Source organism: Ochotona curzoniae, unplaced genomic scaffold (genome assembly GCF_017591425.1).
Source record: "Ochotona curzoniae isolate NIBS_2020 unplaced genomic scaffold, NIBS_Ocur_1.0 scaffold_2453, whole genome shotgun sequence".
In the NCBI taxonomy this organism is placed as follows: domain Eukaryota; kingdom Metazoa; phylum Chordata; class Mammalia; order Lagomorpha; family Ochotonidae; genus Ochotona; species Ochotona curzoniae.
Window position 1 is genome coordinate 8,195,902 of NW_024467094.1, and position 16,363 is coordinate 8,212,264.

A 16,363-nucleotide genomic window follows, 5' to 3' on the forward strand; every position below is an offset into this window, starting at 1 on the left:
CAATCTTCTGTAATAGCCTTTGGGTGACAGCCAGGACTCCAAGGCCAAGGCACATGCAATTATCTGCTAATCAGTAATACATTCCCACAACATTTCTATTTCCACCACTTGCCCATCATTTATTGGGAGAAATAGGTCACAAGGGAAAAATCATAAAAATCCAAGACAGAAGTTTCAAATATTAAATCCCCCTACAGCTACAGGTTCTATAACCCCATAAACAATAAAACAATAATTAAAAGCCTATCTCTGTAATATTAATAAAAGCATCCTTTAATTCCTCTAGCCAAAAATTACATAAGAGGCTAAAACTGATATGTTTCCAATACTCCAAAGAAATTGCAAAGACCAGCTAGCCTTTAACATCACAGTAACTGTGTTTATTGCCATAGCAGTTTCAGCCCATAGTCCCATCGCTTTCATTAATATTTAGGATACTTAAAAATAAAAAATAAAAATGAACAAAAGGAAAGAAGAAAAATATATTCAGGATACTTATCAAGCCCTCCCCTAGAAGCTGCAATACTTGTCTGGGCCAGATTCTAAGGGAATGGTTAGGCACACAATAAGGTTTCCTAAAATGGCATGGACTTTATTGTAAATTGTTAAAGAACCACTCACCAAGACATGATCAGCAACATTAACTCCCAAGCTCACATCGGGCAAACAACAATGCCTCAATAGGTTACAGAATTCTTAGTGGGGTGGTTAAATGTCCATGCAAAAGGGAGTGAAACTGTGTTGAGGTGGTTGGAGAGACATCTGCCAGGCCTTGCCATACAGCTGGAAGCTCCTCGTGGCCTTGCCAACAGGGCAGCTCCTCTCTTCACGCCTTCATGTCATCCACACCCAGTGCACGGACCCCAGCAGTTACTGTGATCCTGCCCTGTCCAGTAGGCCCCAGCCTTGTCTTTAGTGTGTACCAGTGAGTGGTGCTCGGTGATAGTCGATGCTAACTACCACAGCTCAGGTCTTTCTGTGCTGGGGCTTCAGACTGATCTTTAAAGGTCTTCCCTTCCCCCCCTGGGCTCCCCTACAACCACTCACCTTGAAGCCTGCTGAGCTCCTTCCCCACCCCTAGGGAGCCATGCGGCCCACCTGAACACACCTGGCTGTAAAACAAAATCCCCAGGATAGGGTATCCCGAAGGCCCACTTAGTCTCCCTTCCCCAAGGGAGCCATCCCACCTGGCTCTTTGTACCTGTGCTGGTTAGAAAACCTCCAGCCATCATGTGTTTTATTTGACAGAGTTCCAGAAAAAGAGCAAGAGGCAGACCTTCCATCTACTGATTCATTCTGCCAAGCAGGACCCTTCTGCTTTTCCCAGGCCTGAACTGTAGGAGCTGGGAATCAACTTGGCACTTGGATAGCAGGCTGGCATCACAGGGCTGCTTAACTCACAGTACAGCAACACTAGGCCTCTTTTTTTTTTTTTAAGTCACATATACAGAGATGAGGAGAGACAGAGAGGAAGATCTTCTGTCCACAGATTCCCTCTCTAGTGGCCACAATGGCCAGACCTGAGCTGATCTAAAGCCAGGAGCCAGGAGACTCCCCAGGGTGTCCCACATAGGTGCAGGGCCCAAAAGCTAGGCCAAACTTTAGCCTTCTCAGGCCATAAGCAGGGAGCTGGATAGGGGGCAGGACTTCTGGGATTAGAACCCACACCCATATAGGATCCCACCACATGCAAGGCAAGGACTTTTGGCACTAGCTACCATCTTGGGCCCCACTAGACCTCTTTGATATTTTGCTTTAAAGATTTATTTCTTTGGAATAGAATGTAATTGAAGAATTGTGATGACAAGAGATAGGTACTCTTGCCTTCTAGTTCAGGCTGCAAAGCTAGAAATTGGCCAGTCTGAAGCCTGGATTTCTCGGTCTCTGATATGGCTGGACTGGTCCCGGTGACTTGGAGCAGCTTCTGGTATCTTCTCAGGTAGATCAGCAGGGAGCTGGATTGGAAGTGAAGCAGTCAGAACTAGAACCGGCCCCAAGTGGGGTGCTGGTGCTGCAGGCTGTGGCTTTACACACGAAACCATAGCGCTAGACCCTCTTCATATGATAAATAGAAAAGCAAAACTCACCTCATATTCTTCCATTTGCTGCTCAGACATTGAAATTGATTACACAGACACATAATGCACACCTAGAGAATAAAAAATGTATACGATGATCAAGGAACTTGGGGAGATGGGATTGACAGCTTAAAAAGGAAGTCAGAATCTTTTAAACATCTATTTATTTTGGTTCGAAAGGCAGATTTAAAGAAAGAAGAAAAGCCAGATCTTCCACCCAGTGATTCACTCCCCAAATGGCTGCAATGATCAGAACTTATCTGATCCCAAGTCGAGAGCTTCCACTATGTCTCCCACATGGGTGCAGGATCCTAAGGCTTTGGGCCATCTTCTATAGCTTTCCTACAATATAAGCAGGGAGCGAGATGGGAAGTGGAACAGCCAGGATAGGAATCGGCACCCATGTGAGATACAGGCAGAGGATTAGCCTGTTGAGCCATCAGGCTAGACCTGAAACTCAGACTCTTAAAGACACAGTCTGGGCCTGCATGATGCCTAGTGGCTAAAATGCTTGCCTTACATCGGCTCCCATATGGGTGTTCTTTTGTATCTCAGCTGTATCTCACTTCCCATTCTGCAACCTGCTTGTGGCCTGGGAAAACAGTGGAGGGATGGCTCAAAGCCTTGGGACCCTGCACCTGTGTAGGAGATCTCCGGAAAAGTTCCTGGCTCCAGCTTCAGGTCAGCAAAGCTCAGTTGTTGTGGCCACCTGGGTGTGAACCAGCAGACAGAAAATATTTCTCTGTCTGTCCATCTCTCCGTAAATCTGCCTTTTAATAAAATTTAAAAAAAAATTTAAATACATAACTAAACAACTAAAAACAAATATGTCTGAAAAAAAAAAAAAAGACATGGACCGAGGGCAGCCCCGTGGTACCATGGGCTCAAATCTTGCTGCACTTCTGATCCAGCTCCCTGCTAATGCACAGGGAAAGCAGGGAAAGATGGCACAAGTACCTGGTCCCTGTCACCTGTGTAAGAGACCCAGATGGACTTCCAGGCTCCTGCCTGCGGCTTGGCCCAGTTGAAGCCTTTGTGGTCACTTAGGGTGTGAATCAGCAAATGGAAGTTCTCTCTAGTCTGTGTCTCTACCATTCAAATAAATAAGGTAAATCTTAACTCCTCATCCCCCAAAGATAAAACTCTATGGCCTGGTACATAACTGGTATGCAGTACAGATTTGTGAACGGAGTGGATGGACCTGTGTCTTCACCCGAGCTTCATCTCCCACTCAGCTGGCTGAGCTTCCATCCTATGTCACCATTCTCTGCCTGGCATTCTAGGTAAGCACTGGTCCCTGAACCATGGTGACTTCCCTCCCTCCACATGGGTCAGGCACTTCTGGCAGAAGAAGCCACAGGGTCGGGGTATCAGGATCCCTGTCAGAGAGAGGCCTGTCCCCTGGGGTAGGTGTTCTGAAGTGGGTCTACCTGGAGTACCTTGCAGGAGCTTCTTCCTTTTGCGCTTGCACAGAACATATGTGAGAACTCCAGCGAGAAGGAGGGTGATGGCGAGGAGGCTCAGCACTGGCACAGTGGCTGTTGTCCTAGCTGCAGGACCTAAGCTTTCCTCGAGATGTTTCTGGTCCTCCTGAGCCTCAGGCCCGGCTCCCACGCTGTGGTTCCCAGGCACAGTGGTGGTTTCATTGCCCGGTACTCCGGGGATCTGGGTGGACTGCAGGGTGGTCGCCGGGTTGGTGTGGGCTGTGGTGTGCACACGTGCAGGTGCTTCATCTGGAGACTCCTGGATTTGAGTGTTGTCAGGAGGGAAATGCTGGTACTGTGCCAGGTCCTTCCTGTGGGCATGTCCACATTCTGGAGAGAGAGAGAGGTGAGGAGGCGGGTTCACGCGGGCACAGGGCATGGGAGAGTGAACACACAGAGTCAGGGCAGCCACCCTGTACAAAACCTTTTGAACCAAAACCAAACCTAACAACACAAAACAAAAACCTGGTGAACCCAACCAAAGACCCCAAATGCATATTGTCCAAGTTTTGTATAACACAGGAGCATGCAGAAAAAAACTATGTTGACACTTAAGTTTATTGAATAGTGTGTTGTGTGTAAGCATGCCTGGGCAGTAGCAGAACCCTGAGGGGAGGGGCAACCCACCAGGCCTGGCTGTCCTCATCCTTTTCTACCCACTAAAAGAAAGGGTTAAGTCACCTTCTATGAGGCAGGTTGAGTCACAGAACAAGCAAGCAGCTCTCTCACACACAGAGATAGAGGAGGGGAGCCCAGAGTCACCTCTGTGCTTCTGTGGTTCTCCCTGCTGCCAGGTTACTATATTTTCAGTGTGTTATCTTCCAAGCCCCATCAGGAGGAAGGCTTGTTGGGTCCAGACAACAGCAAGGGGACAGCTGAAGAGCAGGAGAGGAAAGCAGCAGCACAGGCAACAGGCTGGGCTCAGGGACATGAGCAGACCACTAGATGGCCCCACTGAGTTAGGGGAGCCTAGGGAACTGCAAAGCCAGGAGAGCCAGCTGGCAACCCTGACTGCACTGCCCATCAGGATCTGATCTCTAGCCTGGCTGGGACTCCCTCCATTTAGCTGTGAAGTTGGAACAGTGTTAATTCCAAGGGCTCGGGGAGCTGAGAGAACTAAGTGAGATAACATAGGCCTGTGTGGTCAGAAGGGTGATAAGGATGCCACAAACACTGCACAAGACAGATTCAGGGACAAGGTGGGGGAACATTATCTATGTTAATGGTTGTGTATTTGGGTCCAGTGTTGTGACATGGAAGGTTAAGCTGCCACTTGTGATGCCAGCATCCCGTATCAGAGTGCCCATTGGAGTCTCAGCTGCTTCACTTGCCATCCAGCTCCCTGCTGATGCACCCAGGGAGGCAGCAGAAGATCACCTCAGTGGTTGTGCCAGGCACCATGTAAGTATTTTTGAAGTGAATCAGCAAACGCAAAACTCTCTCTCTAACTCTTTCAAATAAATAATCATTCTAAAAAAATAGAGGTACAGAGAGAGGAGAGGGGGGTGGAGAAGAGACAGATAGTCCATCTTCACTTCCTTCAAATGGCCACAGTGGCCAGCACTGGGACAGGCTGAAGCAAGGACCTTCTTCCAGTTTTCTATTGGGGATGGCAGGATCCAAACACTTGTGCCACTTCTACAGCTTTCATAGGCAATTAACAGTGAGCTGGATCTGAGGTGGAATATCTGCGACTTGAATCAGAACCCATATGCGATGGCCACATGGCAGACAATGCCTTAATCCAATGCTGTAACACTGTCCCCATAATTTTTTAAGAGGATTAATAAAATATTGAACTCTATTTCATAATAAACATGCTGAAATCATTTGGGGTGAAATATAATGATGCCTGCACCTTCAACATGCACTGACAGTAAGAAGGGATGGGTATCTTGGGTGGCAGTGCAGCTGGCGCTTGGGCCACCTGCTGTCTGTGTTCAAGGACTGGGCTACAGTCCTGCTCTCCTTGGGAGTATGGTTCCCGCTTCTGTTGACCCTGAACACAGCACATTGGTGACTCAGCCAGTGGGATCCCTGTCACCCACATGGCCCTGGAGTGAATTCCTGGCTCTCAGCTTCAGTCAGACTAAGTCTGGCAATTGTGGGCAATGAGAAGCAATCCAGCACAAGGGAGATTTCTCTGTCTCACGGCCACTTTCAAATAAGTAAAATAAAACTGAGGTGGTTGATGTTGTGGCAAAGCCATTATCAGCAAGGTTGGCATCCCAAATGGGTGTCAGATCAAGTCCAGGCTGCTCCACTTCCAATCGACCTGCTCAAAATGTGCCTGGGAAAGCAACAGAGGATAGCCAAATGCTTCAACCTCTGCCATCCAAGGTGGGAGATCTAGAGGTAGCTCTTGGCTCCTGGCTTCAGATTGGCCTCGTCCTCCCTGTGATGGCTCTTTGGGGAGTGAACCAATGGATGGAAGATTCTGTCTCTATCTGTCTCTCCCTCTCTCTGTAACTCTGCCTTTCCAACATATGAACAAAAATCCTTAAAAAAAAAAAAAAGAAAACTTTTAAAAAGTTACAAAAACTGGGTCCAGACAATGGCTCAGTTCTCACTGAGATCCCATATGGGCACTGGTTGGTATCCCAGCTGCTCCATTTGCCATCCAGCTCCCTGCTTGTGGCCTGAGAAAGCAGCAGAGGACGGCCCAAAGCTTTGGGATCCTGAACCCACGTGGGAGACCCAAAAGAGACCCCTGGCTCCTAGTTTTCGACTTGTTCAGCTCAAGCCATTGTGGCCATTTGGGAAGTGAACTGGTGGATGGAATATATTTCACTCTGTCTCTCCTTCTCTTTGTAAATCTGCCTTCCAAATAAAAATAAATAAAATTTTTTACATTAATAAAAACAGTACTGTGTTTTGAAAAATGTTCATGGAGCATAGAAAGGGAAATCCTTCAGCCCATAGAACTGTTTCATGAAAAATAAAAAGTTCATAGCCATCAGGTGTCAAATTGGCAAAAACCATGAAGAGGATGGTGAGCCAGGTTTGGCTATCAAGGACTTAAGGCAGAGAAAGTTTTAGAAACCTATAGTGTCCCAGAGGAAAGACCAGAAGCAAAGACAAGGGCAAGGTGGAAGCCGCTGAGCTTGGGGAGGTTGAGGAGGCTCTCACCCTGCAGCCTGAAGCATCGCAGCAAGTCCTGAACCCAGTCGTCTTGCTTGCCGCCACAGACACTCCTCCTGCGCAGTTGGAACCTGTGGGGACAAGGTCCTTCTCTAGGCTGAAGTTCTCCATCCCTGTCCCAGTCCTGGTCCCAGTCCCTGTCCCTCTTCTGGCAGCTTCCTCATTCCAAAGGCCTGAAGTCAAGGGAAAGTCCCCAGCAGGTGGAGAGAGATTACAGAGAACTGCAGGCCAGGGCAACCTGGAGAGGGCACTGGGTCTGCCTGAGTGGGTGAGGGTCTGAGAGGAGGGGTCACCTGATGTAGCCTGTACAGCTTTGGTAAGCCCGGAGATGCTTCTGGAGATGGTCCATCAGCCCTGGCGACGGCGGGGAGCCGGAAGAAATTCGCTCATCGCAGCTACAGCTGCCAGCGACACTGCCCTCATTGGTGTAGCCTGAATGGGACAGAGGTGGTCAGTGCAGGTTCCCAGGCTGGGGAATCCCCTCTGTCCCGCCTGCTGTGGGCCCCCAAGCACATGCCCATCCTGCCCCATCCTGCCCCGTGTCTGTTCCGCAGGTTCCACCCACACACAGCACCCTGCAGAAGTCAGGTAATCCCACCTGGACCCACGTGCCCGCCTGCCTTCTTAACCCCCACTCTGGGGAAGCCTCTGTTCTCGTGACCGGGCCGCCTTGGGGAACTGGACAGCCGCCCAGGGAATTCCGCTAAGCGAGTGCCCTGTCCCAGCCGCTTACCCCGAGACCGGGACTTGCGCCCAGGGACTCCCAGACCTGCCCCGACTCTCACCTGGCCGAATTCGCTCATTCAGCAGCAGCAGCAGCAGCAGGAGCAGGGACACGCGGCCCCCGGCCATCTTGCTGGGTGGCAGCAATTAACCGGGAACACAGCTGCTCGCCTCCTCTCGCCTCGCCTCACGCCCACACAGGCTCCAAAGCCTGACCCCAGGCTGGGTTCTTGGCGACTTTCGCTTCCTTCCCCGTCCGAAAGGGCCAATGGCGATGGACGCGGGTCTGGCGCCCCACACTGCACTTACTGCACTGATCCCTGTTGCAAGGTTTGTTCCAAGGGGCCGGACTCGACGCGCCTCCTCTTCGGGGAAACCCCAGGAGGCAGAGCACCCGGGCTTCTTCGGGGAATGGGAACAGGAGGAAAGAAACCGAAAGAAGACTCCAACGGTGAGACGAGTGCGGCGGCACGCAGCTGCGACCTGGGACACCCGTGACCACTGGAGTCTCCAGGATGTCCTGGCATCTCCGAGTCGCTCGCTTCTCCGCCGGCCCTAGCCACACCACCAAGGCGCAGCGGACCGGGCTGGGAGTGCACACCTGCGCTCCGCGGCGTCCTCGCAGGCTGCAGCCAAAGCCCGCGAGCTCCTGGAGCCCAGAGGAGGTGGACCTTGGGCATCCGAGGAGCGCGCCCTGGACACGCGCCCCGACGTCACGGCCCTCCCCCTTCCCCGAGGTATTTACTTTCGAAGGAGGTGGCAGCGGCTGCAGGTACCGGAGGAGTGGGAGCAACCAGAGAGGCGCTAGGTCTGTTTGGGGTTTATAGCCGAATTTCCGGGGGATACCCCGGCTCCGTTTGTTCCTTCCTGTGTCCCAGGGTTGTTGAACCCAAACTTCTCAGACTATTTCCCCTAGGATCAACCTCCCTTCTCTCCACCTTCAATTCAAACCTAGGGTTTCAGTCTTAAAGTTCATCTCATCCGGAACTCCTCATCTCCAACTCTAATGGCCCACGTTCAAGTGCCGCCTCCCATTCTCCTGCCTTAGCTCCATCCTAGCTGAGGATACCTCACTGCCCGCTTGCTAACAGTCCTCTACAGGGGGTCTCCACACAGGGGCTCTGCAAACCGTGCCCCATCCCATACTTGTGAACCAGCCCCAACCTGGTTCATCACTCACAGATCCCTCCCTTGGTCCACTCAGACCTGGCCCTGGCACGGTTGCCTTGGAGACATGGAGTTTGTGTCCGGATACCGGGATGAGTTCCTTGACTTCGCTGCCCTGCTCTTTGGCTGGTTCCACAAGTTCGTTGCTGAGCGGGGTGCCCTGGGAGCCAGCCTGGAGGGCCGCTGGCGACAGTTGGAGGCCCAGGTCCGGAGGCTGCCCCAGGACTCTGCCCTGTGGGTACTGCACGTCTTGCCCAACAGCAATGTGGGCATCAGCCTAGGGCAAGGGGTGGAGCCGGGCCCTGGCCCAGGCCTGGAGGCTGCCCGGCTTCTGGGTGATGAACCTCCCCTGCACCTGCGAGACCTCAGCCCCTATGTCAGCTTTGTCAGCCTAGAGGAGGGGGAGGATGGAGAGGAGGAGGAAGATGAAGAGCATGGACAGGAGAAGGGGGCAGGCATGGAGAAGGTGGGGCCCGAGGAGGGCAGGGAGCCAGCCCCTCCCAGCAGGGCATCCCCGCGGGAATCCAACCCTTCGGAGGAGACCAAGAAGGAGGCCAGAGAGGGTGAGGATGGCTGCCGAGAGGACAGAGCAGAGGAGATGGCTGGAACTGAGAAGAGGAGGCCACGCAGAAGTGGTAAGAACTGGGGTCTGCCCAGGGACCCCCACTCCCCAGCCACTCAGAACCCAGCTGAACATCACAACTGGCCTGAAAAGCGGCATACATTGTCCTGGAGTGTGTTTCGGTTTTTAACTGGAGTCAATGTTTGAACAGTGATGGAGGAAAACGCACATCTGGGTGTCTGGATGTACATCTTTTTCCAGAACAATCTGAGGTTCTGACAGCAGACAGCCTGCATTTGTGCATGGCACCTGACTCCTTCTGTGGGGCAGGTCTTCTGGGCCCTTGCTACCTAGCTGCAACAGCCATTCAAGCTTGATATCCAACCTTGACCTTGTCTCTCCTCACCCCTCACCTGGCTTCTGCCTGTCTCCCCAGATGCTGCCCCCCTGCATCTGTCCTGTCTCCTACTGGTCACGGATGAGCATGGCACCATCCTGGGCATCGACCTGCTAGTGGATGGCACTCAGGGGAGTGCAGGCCAGGGCTCCAGCACCGAGAACCTAGCCCCTCGGGCCTATGCCCTCCTCTGCCACAGCATGGCCTGCCCCATGGGCTCTGGGGAGCCTCGAAAACCCCGGCAGCTTACTGTGGGAGATGCCCCACTGCATCGGTACAGACACCCAGTCTTTGAGTGTTAGGGGGAGGGGAAGGCCAGGGAGCCTGGATTTCCACTCCTCCCCCTGACTGATGCCATCTACACCCCCATGCAGAGAGCTGGAGAGCCTGGTGCCAAGGCTGGGGATAAAGCTAGCCAAGACCCCGATGAGAACATGGGGTCCCCGACCTGGCTTCACCTTTGCCTCCCTCCGGGCTCGCACCTGCCACGTTTGTCACAGGCACAGCTTTGAAGTGAAGCTGACCCCCTGGTGAGCAGCCCACATGGGTAAGAGTCGAGGAAGAAAAGAAGACACCCCCAGAAGCAGCATGCTGCATCCAGGCCCCTGGGGAGAAGGCGGGCTCACGGGGTGGGCAGCAGACCAAGAGGCAGGCAAGAAGATGAAAGCATAAAGCAAACTAGCACCCAGCTGCCCCAGGCAGTTCGAGGGTAGAAGGCAAACAGGCAAATGGCTGAGTGGCGTGTGGCCGGGGCAGACGGACAGCACCAGGACCTGAGGTGCCCACGCCCTGGTGTGTGTGTCCCCAGCCCTCAATGCAGCGCTGTCCTCTACTGTGGAGAGGCCTGCCTGCGGGCTGACTGGCGGCGATGCCCAGATGATGTCAGCCACCGGTTCTGGTGCCCAAGGCTTGCAGCTTTCATGGACCGGGCAGGGGAACTGGCAGCGCTGCCCTTCACCTATACCGCAGGTATCGGGGAAGGAGGCCCGAGTGACCAGAGGCATCGGGGTCAAGGTGCCTAGGAGCAAAGTGGGAAATGCCCAGGGCCGGGGCCAGAGGCAGACACAGGGCTTCTTGGGGGAGACAGAGGAGAGCAGCTCAAGTTAGGGATCCCAACCACCAGGCCCTCCACCTCTCCCTCCCTCCGCCTGCAGAAGTGACCAGTGAAACCTTTAATAAGGAGGCCTTCCTGGCATCCCGGGGCCTCACTCGTGGCTACTGGACCCACATCAGCATGCTGCTTCCAGGCCCCGGCAGCGCTGGGCACCCCCGGGGCAGCATGCCGACCCCCAACCTTCTTCTCAATGGTACGTAGGGGATCTCTCTCTGCAGGCCTGGGCCACTGTACCTAGAGGGAAGAATTAGGGAATGAGAGCTGTCTGGGTCCCAAACAACACCCTGTGCACACTTACAACCTCTACCAACACCGGAGCCTGACCGGGAGACAAACCCCCCATTCAGTTGGCTGTAGCCTCTCTCTCTCTCTCTGTCTCTCTCATTCTCCCTCTCTCTTGGAGAACTCGGCTGTTTTGGAAAGAAGAGGTAGATGTGTCAGGAGGGTTGTCGGAGGGGGGAGGTCCCTGTGACCCCAGGCTCCTCTTCTTCCTTCTCTCCCCCTCCAGGAGATCCCTACCAGTTTCTCCAGGGGGAGGGTCCCGCCCTGATGCCTCCTGTGCCGTTAGACCCACCCAGGAGTCTCTTTGGTGAGCTGGCAGGATCCTGAGGGAGCTGGGATAGAGACAGGGACCGGAAGGCCCATAGCATAGTCCGCGTGGTGGAGGAGGACGGGGCTATCGGGCGGGAGGGGTTGGATCTGGCTAAGCCCCAGGAACGCCCTCTCCCCAGCCTCATGGCAGGATTACTACACGTGGCGGGGCCTAAGCCTGGACTCCCCCATGGCTGTGCTGCTCACTTATCCACTGACTGTGTACTACGTCATCACACACCTGGTGCCCCAGTCCTGTACGGAGCCGCGGGTGACGGGGCCAGAGGCGGGGTGGGGGCAGGTGCAGGAGTTGGCCATGAGAGAGACCACAGCCTCAGAGCTGGCTTCTCACTCAGTCCCTGAGCTCAACATCCAGAACAAACAGTCCCTGAAGATTCACGTGGTGGAGGCCAGCAAGGAGTTTGACCTCGTCATGGTGTTTTGGGTAAAGTCCCTCCAAGCCCCATGGCTGGGCATTGGGACCGGGCATTTGGATACGAGGGACATATGCAAGCGCAGGACCCAGACGCAGCCTCCTCTTGTCTCTCAGGAGCTGTTGGTCCTGCTCCCCCACGTGGCCTTGGAGCTGCAGTTTGTGGGTGACGGCCTGCCCCCCGAAAGTGACCAGCAGCATTTCACCTTGCAAAGGGTGAGGCCCCAACCCTACTATGGGCCTCCAGATGGGACCCTGCCCCCAACTGCCTCCTCCAGTGCTCTGGACTTACCATGGCTTCTCGCCCTCCACCTCAGGATGGCCCAGAGGTGTCGGTCCGGCCTGGTTCTGCGGCATCAGCAAGGCTCATCTCTGGGAATAAAGAGAAAGGGGGTCGCAGGGATCTTCAGATCAAGGTGTGCGCCAGACCCTACCACCTGCTGCAGGGGCCCAAGCCGGACCTGGTTATCGGTGAGAACCCTGGGGCTCAGTGGGAAGGGTGTGGGGAAGGTGAGAGAGAGGGGAAGACGGCAGAAGTCAGCCTCTTTATTGTCCGTCTTTACTGCCCGCCTGGCAGGTTTTAACTCTGGCTTCGGTCTCAAGGACACCTGGCTGAGCTCTCTGCCCCGGTTACAGGTGGGAAGGGACCTCACAGTCCTGGGGGTTCAGGGTGTGTGTTTGTGTGGGGTCGGGCAGGGGTGTGTGTGTGTGTGTGTGTGTGTGTGTGTGTGTGTGTGTGTGCAGCAGCATCCCCTCCCCGAGTTTCTAAGTTCCCATCGCCGCCCAGTCGCTCCGAGTGCCGGCCTTCTTCACCGAGAGCAGCGAGTACGGCTGCGTGATGGACGAACAGACCATGGCGGTGGCCACCGGAGGGGGCACCAGCCCCGCACGGCCCAACCCCTTCCGTTCCCCCTTCCGCCTGCGAGCCGCCGACAACTGCATGCCCTGGTGAGGGCCCCGCCACCCCTCACCGCCTTCCTGCCCCTGTGCCCGCGCCCAGGGGTCCTGCTCGGCCCTCCTCTGCCACCCACCTTCTCACACCTCATGACACCCGCCTCACAGGAGCCACCCCAACTCCTGGCCCCGCTCCCAGCCCCCCCAAGACTCCTCACCCTCTCGTTGGGCGAGCCCCCTTCTGATCCCGCCCACGCGCCGCTCCAGGTACTGCAACGCCTTCATCTTCCACCTGGTCTATAAACCTCCGCCCGCGGGTGCAGCCCGGCCGGTACCGGGACCCGCGCCCCGGGCCCCGACCCCCGCCGATCCTCCCATGCCTGCCCGTAGACGCCGGGGAGAAAAGAAACCCGGGCGCGGGGTCCGCCGGCGGAGATGATGCTGAGAGGGGAAGCCGCCCGTCCGTCCGCCAAAGGATCAAGGGGGGCCAGGGAAGGGCGGGTGGCTGTAACACGAAAAAAGCAAATAAAATGACTGGTTTGAAACCCCCGAGTCGCTGAGCAGTTCATTCCAGGCTCCTAGATGGATCCTTCAAACGGTGAGGAAGGGAAGGCTTTGGAGGTGCTTTCCTTCTCACAGCCCCTTTCTTCTTTCACCTGCAACTCCGAGTAAGGGGTTCGAGCCCTTCTTGGTAATCCCTATCTCCTTTATAACATCTTCATCCTGCCGCACTAACCTGCAGGGTCTCCACCCATCCTTTCTTTCCAAATCAAGGAAAGATGGAGAAGCAGAAAGTGGCTTCTCACCCATTGGTTTGCCCTCAGCAAAGTTTGCCTGCCTGTGGTACCAAATCTCCAGCAACTCTTGCCCAATTGTTCTCCCAGAAACACTCAAATCCACCTGTCGATGCCTGATCCCCAAGTCCCATCCCACACTGCAGCCAGAGTGCATTTTCTTCCAACTTGCGTTCAGATCCAGCCTTCCCCCGACTCTCCTAAAGCATGAACTGGACTAAGTGATTTAAGAATCACCAAGTAAGGAATGGCAAGGTAGTTTAGTAGCTAAAGTCCTTGTCTTGCATGCGCCAGGATCTCATATGGGCAACAGTTTGTATCCTGGCTGTTCCACTTCCCATTCAGCTCCCTACTTGTGGCCTGGGAGAGCAGTAGAGGATGATGGCCCAATGCCTTGGGATCCTGCACCCACGTTGGAGACCCAGAAGAAGCTCCTGGCTCCTGGCTCCTGGCTTCAGATCAGCTCAGCTCTGGCTGTTGTAGCCACTTGGGGAGTGAGCCATCGGATTGAAGATCTTTCTCTCTGTCTCTGCTTCTCTCTGTGAATCTAAGTTTCCAATAAAAAAAAAAAATCTTAAAAAAAAAAAAATCACCAAGTACTGCCTAACCCAATGGTTCAATTGGTTATTCCTCCCTTCAAGGACTGGGATCCCAAATGGGTGCCAGTTCAGGTCCCGGCTACTCCACTTCCTATCCAGCTCCCTTCTTGTGGCCTGCAAAAGCAGTTGAAGAGAACACCCCAAAGTCTTGGGACCATGCACCCGCGTGGTAACTTCTGAATTCGGATCAGCTCAGCTGTGGCCACAGTAGCCACTTAGGGAGTGAATCAGCGGATAGATCTTTGTCTCTCCTTTTCTCTCTAGAACTGCCTTTTAAATAAAAATTTTAAAAATCTTGAACAAAACAAACAAAAAACAGAATCACCAAGACCAAGTCTAGAAAAGGGAAAACAGGAAAAAACTGGAACAGAAGGCTTGAGGCTGACAGTAAGTAATAAACCTAAATGTCACACGCCCCCGGAGATGGTCCAGCGGCCATCCGCATCACTACCAATTCCTTCCTGAAAGCCACGTCTTGGGACTAATCGGACAACACATCAGGCAAGATCAAATTGCAGGGCATCCCGCAAAACACCCAGCGCCGGGCTGAGAGAGAGGAGTGAAGAGCAGGACACCAGGAAGGCAGTGTGATAAGTATATCTTCTTTTTCCTTTGTGCATGCTGATGAACTAAAGTTAAATGAGCTCGTGACTATTTAGCGTTCAAGTCAACAGATTAATCATGCTCCCAGAGAGTTCCAGAAAGTAGCCTTATGATAGCCAACGGAAGTTGCAGGGTCATCTGGCCCTCACTGGTCACCACATCCAGAAGCCTGGATTTATGACTGCACAAATGAGGGTTATCATTGCCACTCCATGTGCAGTCCCTTATCCCCTGGCCAGAGGCCAATGTGCAGCTGGCCCATCCTGTCCCGGTCATTCCCATCTCCTCCCTCTGCTCCCAGCTGAAGTCCTCCTTGTAGAAATCCTCCTGCTAGCTTACAACTGGGAAAAGCATAAACAGGACTAAAGAGATCTGCCTCTTCCTACCCCCACCCCGAATGCTAGCTTGCTGAATAACCCATTTCTGTGTGTCCACTATTATATATATACATAAAGATTTATTTATTTTTATTGCAACATCTGATATACAGAGAGAAGGAGATACAGAGAGGAAGATCTTCTGTCTACTGATTTACTGAGCTGATCCAAAGGCAGGAGCCAGGAACTTCTTCCATGTCTCCCATGCAGGTGCAAGGCCCCAAAACTTAAAGCCATCCTTGACTGCTTTCCCAGGCCACAAGCAGGGAGCTGGATGGGAAGCGTGGCTGGTGGAACATGAACTGGCACCCATATGGAATCCAGTCATGTGCAAGGTAAGGACTTTAGCTACTCGTCCACAGGGCTCTTAGCCGCTAGGCTCTTTCTTTTTTCTTTCTTTCTCTTTGTAAGATTTATTTATTTATATTGGAAAGGCAGATCAGATTTACAGAGAGAAGGATCCTTCATTAATTGATTCACTCCACAAATTGACTGCAAGGTCCAGAGCTGAGGCCATCTGAAACAGGAGCCAGGATCTTCTTCAAGCTCTCCCACACAGGTACAGGATCCCAATGCTTTTGACTATCCTCAACTGCTTTCACTGGCTACAAGCAGGGAGCTGGATGGGAAGTAGAGCAACCAGAAAAAGAATCAGGGCCCATGTGAGATATCAGTACCAGCAATGTGAGGATTTACTCATTGAGCCATTGTGCCAGGCCACCTGACTTTTGTCTCTTGAACACCGGTTTTCAAGCAGCAAGCAGCCCAAGCCTAGTTTCCATTGGCAGCAACAGGACAACTAAACATAGCAGAGAATCCAGGATTGCTCAGCAACACACCATCACAGTTAGAGGGTCTTGATTTATAGCAGGATGATGGGATTGCACAGGTGGTAGTGAGAGATAACCTGTGGTTTTTATGCCCAGGTTAGGAATTACAGCTGAGGGACTTCATAGATAAATCCACGATATATGTAGGGGAGTGACACCAAATTGGTTTGAAGAGGAGAACAAGAGAGAAGCAGGTCTGACAGCAGAATCTGTGGGGGCAAGGAGAGGACTTTAGCCGTTAGGCCACCACACTGGGCCAGACAGTGTTCTTTTGCTAGGTGCCTGCTAATTTTGGCTGGCTGATCTCATGGCACTTCCTGCTTTCCCCTTCTTCTCCCCTGGGGCCAGATGGCCAGCTCACTGGAGGTGGGGAACTTCCCACTTGCTTGCTCAATGGATCCTACCCAGCCGTGGCTTCCTCAAACAGGAATGCACTTGCTGGCCTCTGAGATGAAGCTAGCTAGATCCCCCGCCCTATACCTCCACTCCTCCCCACTCACTCCTAAGCCCTCTTAAGTTCCCTTTGGTGATTTATAATTTCTTGGCTGCCCTTTCAACTGGAAAGTCAGAAAGCAT

The 16,363-nt window shown here is 53.3% G+C and overlaps 2 protein-coding genes across 5 annotated transcripts; one reads left to right on the forward strand and one right to left on the reverse strand.

The window, feature by feature from the left end:
- Nucleotides 1-1,942: 1,942 nt before the first annotated feature.
- LOC121169803 (C-X-C motif chemokine 16-like) lies at nucleotides 1,943-8,107 on the reverse strand. The gene is made up of 6 exons (XM_041000528.1): nucleotides 7,489-8,107; nucleotides 6,997-7,135; nucleotides 6,692-6,774; nucleotides 3,509-3,892; nucleotides 2,088-2,149; nucleotides 1,943-1,955 (listed from the first exon to the last, which is right to left on the reverse strand). Exons 1-5 carry the CDS (start codon nucleotides 7,553-7,555, stop codon nucleotides 2,127-2,129), a joined length of 696 nt encoding a protein of 231 aa, XP_040856462.1. The 5' UTR covers nucleotides 7,556-8,107; the 3' UTR covers nucleotides 1,943-1,955; nucleotides 2,088-2,126.
- An 85-nt stretch (nucleotides 8,108-8,192) lies between these two features.
- Nucleotides 8,193-13,065, forward strand: ZMYND15 (zinc finger MYND-type containing 15). Of its 4 annotated transcripts, none has more exons than XM_041000526.1 (13): nucleotides 8,193-9,240; nucleotides 9,592-9,826; nucleotides 9,927-10,082; nucleotides 10,361-10,521; nucleotides 10,707-10,859; nucleotides 11,175-11,255; nucleotides 11,398-11,514; nucleotides 11,614-11,702; nucleotides 11,808-11,906; nucleotides 12,008-12,161; nucleotides 12,268-12,326; nucleotides 12,478-12,638; nucleotides 12,852-13,065. In XM_041000526.1, exons 1-13 carry the CDS (start codon nucleotides 8,661-8,663, stop codon nucleotides 13,021-13,023), a joined length of 2,217 nt encoding a protein of 738 aa, XP_040856460.1. In that variant the 5' UTR covers nucleotides 8,193-8,660; the 3' UTR covers nucleotides 13,024-13,065. The 4 variants fall into 4 exon arrangements, with proteins under 4 accessions (XP_040856460.1, XP_040856457.1, XP_040856458.1 ...); XM_041000523.1 differs by having other exon boundaries at nucleotides 8,193-9,228; nucleotides 12,232-12,326; XM_041000524.1 differs by having other exon boundaries at nucleotides 8,193-9,228.
- The last annotated feature ends 3,298 nt before the right edge of the window (nucleotides 13,066-16,363 follow it).

Coding starts and splice junctions, on each gene's coding strand:
- LOC121169803 (XM_041000528.1), bottom strand. CDS start 7,555: ATGGCCGGGGGCCGCGTGTCCCTGCTCCTGCTGCTGCTGCTGCTGCTG. Junction 7,136..7,488: donor GAATGAGCGAATTCGGCCAG/GTGAGAGTCGGG, acceptor TGTCCCATTCAG/GCTACACCAATGAGGGCAGT. Junction 3,893..6,691: donor GCGATGCTTCAGGCTGCAGG/GTGAGAGCCTCC, acceptor CTCTCTCTCCAG/AATGTGGACATGCCCACAGG.
- ZMYND15 (XM_041000523.1), top strand. CDS start 8,661: ATGGAGTTTGTGTCCGGATACCGGGATGAGTTCCTTGACTTCGCTGCC. Junction 10,522..10,706: donor GCCCTTCACCTATACCGCAG/GTATCGGGGAAG, acceptor CTCCGCCTGCAG/AAGTGACCAGTGAAACCTTT. Junction 11,907..12,007: donor AGCATTTCACCTTGCAAAGG/GTGAGGCCCCAA, acceptor CCTCCACCTCAG/GATGGCCCAGAGGTGTCGGT.